Genomic DNA, 12,369 nt, shown 5'->3' with positions numbered 1-12,369 from the left:
CTATATACTTACAATGAAACTTCAGAAAAAGAAATGGAAAAGATCATTCCTTTTGTAATTGAAGCAAAAAGAATAAAATACCTAGGAATAAACTTAATAAAGGATGTGAAGGACCTATACACTGAAAACTACAAAGCATTATTAAAAGAGATTGAAGCAGCCACAATAAAATGGAAAGATATTCCATATTCAAAGATGGGAAGAATCAACATATTTTAAATGGCTGTATTACTTAAAGCAACATAGAGATTTAATGTAAATCCATCAAAATCCCAATGTCATTTTTTACAGAAATAGAACTAAAAATCATCAGATTTGTATGGAACTACAAAAGACCCAGAACAGCCAAAGCAATCCTGAGAAAAAAAGAATGAAGGCAGAGGAATCACACTACCTGATTTCAAGTTATGCTACAGAGCTATGGTAATCAAAAAAGCATATTATTGACATAAAAACAGACACACAAACCAATGGAACAGAACTGAGAGCCCGGAAAAAAAACAGATGTACATGGGCAAATAATTTTTGACAAAGGAGCCAAAAACACACAATGTAGAAAAGAAAGCCTCTTCAATAAATGGTGCTGGGAAAATTGGAAAGCCCTGTGCAAAAGAATGAAGCTAGATTACAGTGTGCCCCCATGTACAAAAGTTAATTAAAAATGGATCAAAGATCTGCTTGGTTGGTGTGGCTCCGTGGTTAAGCATTGACCTTGAACTAGGAGGTCACAGTTTGATTCCCAGTCAGGGCACATGCCTGGGTTGCAGGCTCGATCCCTGGTAGGGGGCTTGCAAGAGGCAGCTGATAAATGATTCTCTCTCATCATCGATGTTTCTCTCTCTCTCTCTCTCTGAAATACACACACACACACACACACACACACATACACACACACACACACACACTAGTGGCCCGGTGCACGAAATTCGTGCACATGAAAAGGGAATTAATTAGAGGAAATATTTTAATATTGCTATTTGCCCTTTCTCTATAATAGAAGTGTCAGAGATGAAAGAAAATTAGTAAAATGTGTATGAAAATCTTCCTCCTGTCAGAGTCTTAGGCGCTCCACGGGACCCAGAGTCAAGTCCCCGCGCATGCCTCGAAATTGTGCGAGACCCAGACCCAGCCAGACCCACCCTCATTGGGCGAGATCCAGACCTGGCTGGCCCCACACCTGTCAAGCCCCGCTGGGCAGGGAGTGCAGCCTCAGGTCCCCTGGCCTGGCGCCGGGCAGGGGGCAGAACCTCAGGTCCCCCGTCAAGCCCCGCTGGGTGGGGGACGCAGCCTCAGGTCCCCCTGTCAAGCCCCACTGGGTAGAGGGTGCAGCCTCAGGTTCCCCAGCACACACCGGGCGGGGGCACAGCCTCAGGTTTCCCGGTGCATGCCATGCGGGGGTGCGCAGTCTCAGGTCCCCCGTCAAGCCCCACTGGGTGGGGGGCACAGCCTCAGGTCCCTGCTGATCGCTCGTTATGGGAACCCCGCCTTCACTGTGGGTGCAGCCATCTTGTGATGGTGTGAGGGTTAATTTGCATATTACCGCTTTATTATATAGGATACACACACACACTAGAGGGGTCCGGGCACAAATTTGTGCACCAGTGGGGTCCCTTGGCCTGGCCTGTGGGATCAGGCCGAAACTGGACATCCCCTGAGGGGTCCTGGATTGTGAGAGGGTGCAGGCCAGGCCGAGGGACCCCACCGGTGCACAATCGGGACCAGGGAGGGATGTGGGAGGTTGGCCAACTGGGGAGTGACCGCAGGAAGGCTCCAGGGCATGTCCGGCCTGTCTCACTCAGTCCCAATCAGCTGGACCCCAGCAACAAGCTAACCTATTGGTTAGAGCATCTGCCCCCTGGTGGTCAGTGCACATCATAGCGAGTGGTTGAGTGGCCTTAGCATATCATTAACATATTATGCTTTGATTGGTTGAATGGATGACCGAACATTTAGCATATTAGGCTTTTATTATATAGAATACTAGAGGCCCGATTCACGAAGATTTGTGCAAGAATGGGCCTTCCTTACCCTGGCTGCTGGCACCTCCTTCTCTCCAGCCTGGAGCTGCCTTTTCCCTCTGGCCCGGAGCCGCCTTTCCGTCTTCCCACGCTGCCCAGAGGCCCAGAGCGGCTGGGGTGGTGCAGAATGCCTGCGTCCTGCCCTGCCCACTTGGCGCCTGCATAGGCAAATTAACCCTACATCTTTGTTGGGTTATTTTACATACTCACTCCTGATTGGCTGGTGGGCGTCATGAAGGTATGGTCAATTTGCATCTTACTCTTTTATTAGTGTAGATATTAGTCAATCAAAGATCTAAAATATAAGCTCTGAAACAATCCTATATAATAAAAGGCTAATATGCAAATTATCCCCTCGGGAGTTTGACTGGGAGTTTGATCACTCACTATGATGTGTGCTGACCACCAGGGGGCGGTGCAAAACATGGTGGCTGACCAGCAGTGGCAGCAGAGCGCTGAGGGAGCGAGGGAAGGAGGAGGCGGGGAACCACATGGTGGCGGTGCACGGGCAGCAAGAGAAGGAGGAGGTGGGGAGGTAGGGAACCTGATCGCGGCCAGGCCTAGGGACCCCACCCGTGCATAAATTTCATGCACTGGGCCTCTAGTAATTTACATAGAAGAAAACGTAAGTACTACTTATGGACCTTGGTCTTAAAGAACATTTTATGAATTTTACCCCAAAGGCAAGGAAATGTAAAAATAAATAAATGGGGCTATATCAAACTAAAAAGTTTCTGCACAGCAAAAGAAACTGACAACGATGCAAAAAGGCAATCAAATGAGTGGAAGACAGCTCCAACATGGGGTTAATATCCAAAATATATAAAAAACTTATACAACTCAACACCAAACAAACAATCCAATTATAAAATGGACAGAGGCCCTGTACTGACACCTCTCCTGAGAAAACATACAAATGACCAACCGACATTTGAAAAGATGTTCAACTTCATTAGCTTTTAGGGAAAAGCAAATCAACACTACAATGAGATACCACCTCATACATCTTAGAATGGCTATTATCAACAAGACGGAATAACAAAAAGTGTTGGAGAGGTTGTGGAGAAAAAGGAATCCTCATTCACTGGTGGTGGGAATGTAAACTGGTGCAACCACTAAGGAAAACAGTATGGTGGTTTCCTCAAAAAATTAAGAATAGAATAATCATATGACCCAGAAATCCCTCTTCTGGGTATCTACTGGAAAAATTGGAAAATATTTATTTGCAAAGAAATATGCACTCCTATGTTCGTTGTAGCATTTCTCACAGCGGATAAGACACGGAGACAGCCAAAGTGCCCTCAAAAGAGTGTTGGATAAAGAAGATGTAGAACATATATACATTGTAATACTACTCAGCTATTAGAACAGTTGAAAATACTGCCATTTGTGACAATATGAATGGACCTTGAGAATATTGTACTAAGTGAAATAAGTCAATCAGAAAAAACTAAGAACCATACGATTTCACTCATATGTGGAATATAAAACTGAAATTCATAGACAGAGACAACAGTATTGTGGTTAGAGGGAATGGGGTGAAGGAATAGTAAAGGCTAAAGGGGACAAGTATATGGTGATAAAAAATATGACTTTGAGTGGGGCACACAATATAATATGCAGATCATGTATTATAGAAATGTATACACTTGAAACCTATATAATCCTATCAACCAATGTCATCCCAATAAATTTAATGTAAAAAATGGGTAGAAGATCTGAAAAGACATTTTTCCAAAGAAGACATATAGTTGGCCAATAGGTACATGAGAAGATGCTCAGCATCTTCATTACCAGAAAAATGTCGCAGTCAAAATCACAATGAGATATCACTTCATATCTGTTAGAATAGCTATTATCAAAAGGACTAGAAAAAACATTGTCGGCAAGAATGTGGAGAAAAGGGAACCCTTGTGCACTACAGTAAACAGTATGGAGGTTTCTCAAAAATTAAAAATAGAACTACCATATGATCCAGCAATTCCACTTCTTTGTATTTATCCAAAGAAAACAAAATCAAGCACATAAATACAGAGAACAGTTGGTATTTGCCAGAGGCAGAGGGTGGGAGTGAGAAAAATGGATAAACTTTTTTTTTTTTTACTTAAACTGGAAAAAATTTGAAAAAATAAAAATAAAAATGGCATTTTAAAGGACTATTAAATGACATAGGAAATAGTCATATAAAATGGTAATTAGAAAACTAGGATACATCAGTATCATTTATACTGCTACATGTATAAATACAGAGGTAAATAATACTAGCACATTGATTATCTTTGGAGAATGGGCAAAGTGATTTTTCTTTTTTATTGTTGGGAGTATTATAGATGTCTCCCATCCCTCCCCCCTGCATCCCTCCACCTGGCTATCGCCCCACCCCAGGCCTTCATTGCACTATTATCTATACCCTTGGGTTATGCATATATACATATAAATTGTTTGGTTAACCTCTTCCTGTCCCTCTCTTCCCTGTTAGATCTGTCTGTTCCAAGCTTTTATTTTCTTTTTATACCTTCTAATAAAATTCTCTTCTAAAAGTACATCAGAATAAGAGAATAACATAAAAATTTAAAAGATTCTTATCACAAGAGAATTCTATAATAAATATAATTACAAGAAAATTTAAAAGTACCTGTAATCCTAATGTTTTTTGAATATAGCATATACACATAATATTGTTATAAAAGTAAACTCTCAGAGCATTAAAATCCATTAAAAACTTACTTTGTCATCCATTGAATTTTAAGATCTCGTAATGCTTCAGTAAACTCTTCTTTGAAATCTTTCTCTTTTTCTAAATCTTTTTCTTTATCTTTGCTGCCATTCTTAGTCTTTGTTGGTGGAGATATTAGGTAGTAATGAACAGGGATTACATCCTATGAGTGTGGAAAGAGAGTTTTAAATTAACATGCATTACTTTACATATTTTAAAATCACATTTAAGAGCTAAATATTTCATAACATGGAGTTGTACCACACTGTATTACAGACTCTAATACAAGCATGTCAAACTCGCAGCCCACGGGCCCCATGTGGCCCACAACGAATATTTTTTGCGGCCCAGCCAATAAAACAGTATGTAAGAAACATTTTAATAAAAATTTTATAACTTTAATTTTTACAATATCCTATTATACATAATTATTAATAACGAACTACAATGTTCGCTAATGACTGATTACTATAATCGTGTTGCATTCATTTCCCTTACGCGCCTTACACACAGGCGCACCATTTCTTTCCACTAATACTAGCAGAGAATACAGCTGATTGCCACATCATTAGCCTTGGACTGACTTGTTTGGTGTGCACAACAGGAAATATTTCACTTACGGAGAACAAGAAAAATAGGTTTATTTGCATTACAATTATTAATCTGTGCAGTTATTCAGTGTCTGATAAGTTAATGTTCAAGAAAGATATTAATTTTTATGAAAATGTTCTATTATTTTATGTTAACGATTACTAATTTATTTCAGCCCTTTGTATTCAGCATGTCTCTATCAAAATAAACCTATGTTTCTATGCAAATTGAAGCTTTTGTTTTCTTGCAGCCCACATAAACTTGAACCTTGTTTATTTGGCCCGTATTAGCCTTTGAGTTTGACACGCCTGCTCTAATGCATCATAATACATAAAAAATTCCAATATGCGATCAAAGTAATTTTCTCCCCAACTTTAAAGTACCAATGCTTCTACCATCTCCTTTAAATAAGGGAGGTAAGAATAAATTTTTCTCTATATGAATGTATTTGGTATTCTTAGTTTTACTTGACAGACTAATTATAAAAGTATATTGAGCCTTGCACATTTTATATCTGAGAAGGGGAGAAAATAAGTTAGAACAACAACAACAACAACAAGATCCTCCTTTTCTGTAAGTAAATTTAAAGAAAAATGTATTTCTTCATTCAGTTAACAGGACTTATGGAGCCCTTTAAGGTGCCAGGGAATACTCTGAGTGTTAAAGAACAAAGAGACAAGGCCCTTCCTTGCCCTCAGGAAGCAAATATTCTAGTAGGGGAAGATAGACAACAAACATGTAAGTAAATACATATCGAATTTTCACATGATATGAAGAAAATAAGACTGCTAGGTAAGGTGGGGGAACCACTATAGACAAAGTGGTTATAGACGGCCACTCCAAAGAGGTATCATCCAATCTAACTGAACCTAAATGACCTAAAAATAGAACCTCAAATAAACGAGAGGGAAAGTGTTTGAAGGTAGATGATGAGCATGTGCAAAAACCAGAGCTTGGTATCTGGGAAGCACAGCTATATGTACTGAGCAAATGGGCAGTGACCATATTAAGTAGGGTTGATAAAATATGGGAGAAAAAAAGAACATCCAGATTTTATTCTAAGTGCAAAAGGAAGTCTACCAGAAGAGTTTTATGCAAGGTGATGAAATGATTACGATTTTTGCTTTTTGCTTAATAACTGAATCCTGTATGAATTAGAAGTTTTGGTTCTGGATGATAGAGGGAAAAAGTAGAAAAAAGGAAAAGCAAGTTAGTAAGCAAACCTAGGCATCCCAACACTGACTTGAATGAAAAAACAGGGAAAGAAGGAAGGAAGGGAAGGAAGAGAGAGGGAGGGAGGGAGGGAGGGGAGAGACAGAACACAGAGATAAATCTGAAGTCATGGCAGCCCTGAGAATAGCCAGTGTGAAGAAAGAGGGAGAGGTCAAGTGAAGACTATAGCTGAGAGGTGACGTAAGATAGGAGAATGAAATAACTGGAAAGCCTGGTGCCAGTGGCTACTGATCACCATGACAAGACCAGTTTCAGTGGACAGTAAAGGCTGACCAAGAAAGATAAAGAGAAATCAAGTAAGAAGTATGATAGGTCTTTTGAAAAGTTCTTTGTAGAGAGCAGAGAAATGTGGTAATTATATCCAATTACATGTATTTCCACCTATTTTATTAAAGCACATAAGTCTCTACTTATGAAAAGTATTGCATTATCTAGGAAATCAAATCATTTCCTGTATTTACTAGTTCTATTTTTAGCACAATAAATAGGTGTCCTTAATGGAATCATTATTTATTTTCAAATTTTCCCATTATTTATTAAGTCAATTTCTCAAATTCTGTCTTCAGGTTTACATTAAAAATAACACCAAATTAAAATAAATTCTTATATGTTTTAATTTTTAAAACTTCTAAAATGAGAAAAAGTTATATTTACCAAACAGACTTTTACTGCTCTAATCACAGTCACCAGAAAAACCTTTAGATAGATTGAGTTAAAAAAATAGTATTGCAAGCCCCCACCTTCCCCAAAATAGGAATTTTAGCTGTAAATACTACATAAATATGGCCATTTTAAATGTTTCACAATTAAACTTTATTTTGGGATATAATTGTAATAGTAATATAAGGAACTATTATTATAGTTGTTCTAATAGTATTCCACCATAAAATAATTACTATTTCAATATGACTAATTTTAAGCGCAGAAAACCAATGATGGAAAATAACCACACAAATCCATTTTTAGCCATTTAGGTCGGTCTCTCTCTCTCTCTCTCTCCAGGGGCCCACAGCCTGCATGTAAAGATCTATGTGAAGTATGACAGAGGGAAAAGAAAGCAGTATTTTGCTGGGGCTAGCTCCTTCTGGACCCTGCCACCCACCCTTTTCTCCTTCTTGAGGTTCATTCTCTTTGGTGGGCACTGCCTTGGGCAAGGCCAAGTTAAAGTGTCTGCAAAATCTGAGTTGATGATGTATCACCAAGTTCTTAACCAAACAGATTGCTTCAGTGTCATCTGTATAACAAAGACAACAAACCTAAGAATTAAAGTTATAAATGGCCTCCAACCATTACTCTCCTATTCTCTTTGAGGTCATGCTTCTGCAAGAGGCAGTCCACATTCACTCTAACCTAACGTGAGCTCCCTTCGTTTTCCTTCCTCCTTGCCTGATTAGGGAGAGACACAAACTTCCAGAGGGGAAGCCTCTATTGTGAGCCAATTCCTCCTCTGAAGCTCAGAGGAAAGGTATTTGTTTTAGTACAGAAGAAATAAAATAGAACTGCATTTTAAATGAGCAATCCATTAAAGATAATTTATGATTAACAATAAACTTAACAAAAATCTACAAATAGGAAAAACCCTTTATCACAACAACCATACACTATCACTAAAAGCACAAAAGAGACAGGGAAAGTTTAGATGAATGATCTTGGGGGAAGGGAGGGGCAGAGATCAAGGTTTTGTAATCAGCCTTTTATATTTTTAAATATATCAAATTAGAAATTAGAAATGTTAATATATAATCCTATAAAGTCTATCAGGACAAGAATTTTTATTACTAAGAATGATGAACATGGTAGTCATCATTCTTTTTTTAATTCTTTTTTAAAAAAATATATTTTATTGATTTTTTACAGAGAGGAAGGGAGAGGGATAGAGAGTTAGAAACATTGATGGGAGAGAAACATCAATCAGCTGCCTCCTGCACACCTCCTACTGGGGATGTGCCCGCAACCAAGGTACATGCCCTTGACCGGAATCGAACCTGGGACCTTTCAGTCCACAGGCCAACGCTCTATCCACTGAGCCAAACCGGTTTCGGCAGTTTTAATTCTTAATCAAAAGAAAAATTAGGTTATTTTTCATTTGCTTTATCATGGTCATCTGTTCTTTTTGACAGTATTTTACAACTTGCTTCTAAGGACCTAGCATGGGGTCAATTTAATAACGATTCTGTACCAGTAAATCTGTACCAGCAAACCTTGAGGAGTATTATAATTTTAAAACATAGTCAAGAAGAATCTTCAGAGCAGAAATGCTAAAGTGCTCTATTGTGGATACTTAACAGTAAGTTTTTGAGTTTATTTACATTTATTTACTATTCTGCTCACAAAATATTTCAACAGTGTTTGAACTGAACAGTATTATTTAGAAAGTCAAACTTACCCACATAATCAGTAACTATTCTTTGGGCGATAAAACATACCATCATTAAAATTTGGAGCAAAAAACCAATTTCCTTAGTTCTTAAATTATTAACTAAATTCAAAATTGTAATACCTTCACACAAACTAATATAGCTATTTTAAAGATTAGTATATTTGAATGCTATTTATGATCTGTTAAAAGTAACTATATTCTTTCATATTACAATGAGCTTTAAAAAGTGTAACACATTTTAAGTTAAAAGTCACTGAAACCCAAAGAAAAAGTCCACAGAAAAACCTAGTTGGTATTTTTTTCAGGCGATAAGTTAATAATATATTTTGATATTGTGACTATAAAACTATAATACTAATTATTTTTAAAATCAGAGCTTCCTATATACTCGCACTGAAGAGAGAAATGGGAAGAGGTAACTCTAGCTGTCAAGTTCCTTATGCAAAACTTTACTAACCATCAAGTAATAATAATAATCTTTCTATTTATTTGATAGTTTTCTATTCATACCCTAATCCAAACAAAATCCCATCAAAACTCCCCCAAAATTCAACCAAAAGATACAACAGGAAGAAGAAAAAAAATCTATGCCTTTGTGATATGTATCTTCTATTTTTACTGGGCTCCTAGAATACCTTTTCCTCATTCTCTAAAACAGTGGCTTGTAAGCTATTTTCACACTTACCCAAAGATAAACAATCTATAGATAAAATGAAATTAGTTTTATCAGTCTGGTGAACTGACATTTCCTACTTTATTCTGTTTCTGTTTTAATGCTGGTGATGTTTCATTAAATGAATAATATGGCCTACAAATGGATCAAGAATCTCAGTTGAGAAATACTGGTCAATAGAGAAGCACATTTTTTAAAAAAAAATCTGGAAAGGTGACTACCAGTAGTGTACTCTGTTTGAACAAAGTATTTATCGTTACATAATAATATGGATATTTCAGAGGTCTTTTTTATAAAGGAATTTAACTATTATAAAATGGTGAGCCCGTTTCATATCACTCTGAATTAAGAAACAAAAGGTGTCTTTTGTTCATACCTTAAAGTACTAATTCTCCCACTGAAATGCTTCCAGCTTGAATGGGAAAAATCACTAAATGCTAAATGATGTCAGCAGGTTTTCACCAGAGAGCTCAGTGAATATGTATCTCTTTCTCTAAAGTACACCTGAAGTAGAATTTTTCTTTTTTAACTTTGGCTCTAGTAGTCAATCAGAGATTGTCAAATAAGTTGCAGAAAGTTGATCAGATTACTTACTAGTTATGGCCTGAAAATCTGCTTATGCTCTTAGTATAAGTTTTAATTTTGGGTCAACAGTCCTTATTTCTGTTTCTGCTTTGTCCATTGCTCTGTTTGTCTCTGCCCTTTAAGAACTAAGAAGATGCAAGAGCAAGGAATCAACTTCACTTGAAATATCTTAATAATATTTTTAATCAAATCATCCAATTTAAGAATGCTTTTTATACTTTAAAAATAATTGTTTGGCCTACATAGTTGAAAAGTTTCATTTCTCTCTACATAAGATTTTAGATATGCAAAATTTAAAATATTATTATTTTTCTGTAGTAAGAAATAAATAGCACTATTTTCCGCTATATACATATAAAACAGGGGTCCTCTAGCAATTTATGGTAGAAAAGTAACTTTAGGAAAGCAGTATGTCAACACTGATAAGCTAAAGGTACTATACTGCAGAACTTAAAGATTAAGGGAGAGATTTTTAAAAAAAGGATTTATAATAGTGACAGAAAAAAAGTTTAACTAATATGCAAATAAGGCTTTAAGACATCTTTTTAAAGAACTGACAATCAGTACCTTTTTAAATTTTCTTTGTCGTTTTGCTGCAGACTGCCCCTGGGAGTTAGAACAACATTCTGTAAGAAAACATGCATCATCTACACAGGATGGAGACACCACCTCTGTATAATTTTCTCCCAGTTTACTTTCCACCTGTATGTGTCACATACTTAGAAGGGTCAGGTCTCTGATGGCATGCTTTTAAATAAAGCAACATTGCCACTTTGATTTTTTTAAAATAAAAAAGCACTGAAATGATATTCTTAAGGGCGAATGTTTTTCAACCTATTTCAAAAATTCAGTAGAGCAAAATCCATTAGTTATCAAAAACACTTTTGGAAGTATTAAATTTAGCTGATAGTCTACAGAGTCTGATTTTTAAGGACATCACAACAATCACATACACCCATGCTCTCACAGAAAAAGCATCATTCAAGTCAAAGAGAAGTAAAATGAACCCTCCCAACTACAAAAATCATAAAAAATGCAAAACTACTGAGGGAAGAGTAATAAATAAAAAATGTGCTGGGAAATATAATTAACTTATAGTTTTAGGTTTTTTGCTCTCTCTCAAGAACATCTATCCTGATAAGTAATAACTACAGTTAATCCCAGATGTTTATCTTTTCACAACTGCAGCCAGGAAGTAGCAACTATCTCTGAATTGCTAAAAAGCATACATTTAATAACAATGCTCTTCTGTCATACGCATCACAAGGAAGTGGACACTTCAGAAGAGTTATAACATTATCACTGAAGCCTCACTGTTGAAGCCCCATGGAGGAAGTGGCCACGCTACCCAGGAAATGATGTCTACGAGAAAAAACTACTAGTTCTTAAATCAGTGCATCCATGAATTCCAGTACAATTAACTACTCATTCACTTCAAATCATACTAAAGAATATATAAATAAATAGTATAAACTGAAATGAGACTCAAGAAATGTCAGGGAAAACAACTTTTCTAAGCACAAAATTCCCAAGTTATGCCTCTATGACAGCAAATAAATGATTTTTGACTCGTGACAAGAAATAAGTGTGCTTGTTAATATGTATGAGATCTATTCATTTGATAACAGCATTTCTAGATTTCAGCATTAGATAGTAGGCTTAGCTTATAAGAACTAATTAATGCTAAAGAGAAATACAAAATTGTAAGAATGACAACTTTTACTAGCACTGAGCTAAAATGATATGAAAAAAGGTGACAGAGCTATATACACTTCTCTCATAATAAATTTGTAATGAAAAGATAGAAAAGCTAAAAGAGTTACTTATCAAACTATATTTCTAACAAACAGAAATTTGGAGTTTCAAAATTATGGGATTTTTTCTAACAAAAAAATCCCATAATTTTGAAACTCCAAAATAAAAAAAGGCAATGCCAAAAGAAATACCTTGTAATTATCAACATAATTATGTAAAATTTCAACAAAAGAAAGGTCTGTACAGTGTGAAAAATATCGTTAATTAGCAATTGTTCTGACTAGTTTTTAGAAGCCAACCATTCATTTAAGCCAAGTTTAAATCAGATATAAGTTTGACTTGATGGAAAATTCAAGTATATCAGCCATGCAAGGTAGGACAGATTCAGGGCCAGAGTAACTTATACCTGGGAAAAAGA

The 12,369-nt window shown here is 36.5% G+C and overlaps 1 protein-coding gene across 3 annotated transcripts in view; it reads right to left on the bottom strand.

Annotated features, from left to right (window-relative positions):
- The window catches only part of TPP2 (tripeptidyl peptidase 2), an 88,927-nt gene that overhangs the window by 13,519 nt on the left and 63,039 nt on the right, over positions 1-12,369 (bottom strand). For 2 of the 3 annotated variants that reach the window (XM_054719925.1, XM_028148865.2), the window contains exons 24-25: positions 10,764-10,802; positions 4,746-4,897 (exon numbers count right to left, since the gene is read on the bottom strand). In XM_054719925.1, the coding sequence (XP_054575900.1) occupies positions 4,746-4,897; positions 10,764-10,802 (191 nt within the window). The remainder of the gene's footprint in view (positions 1-4,745; positions 4,898-10,763; positions 10,803-12,369) is intronic. The other variant, XM_008143955.3, reaches the window with a different exon arrangement.

Source organism: Eptesicus fuscus, chromosome 8, assembly GCF_027574615.1.
Source record: "Eptesicus fuscus isolate TK198812 chromosome 8, DD_ASM_mEF_20220401, whole genome shotgun sequence".
In the NCBI taxonomy this organism is placed as follows: Eukaryota; Metazoa; Chordata; class Mammalia; order Chiroptera; family Vespertilionidae; genus Eptesicus; species Eptesicus fuscus.
Note: the sequence above shows the minus strand (reverse complement) of the source record. Positions and strands in the feature narration are given on the sequence as shown.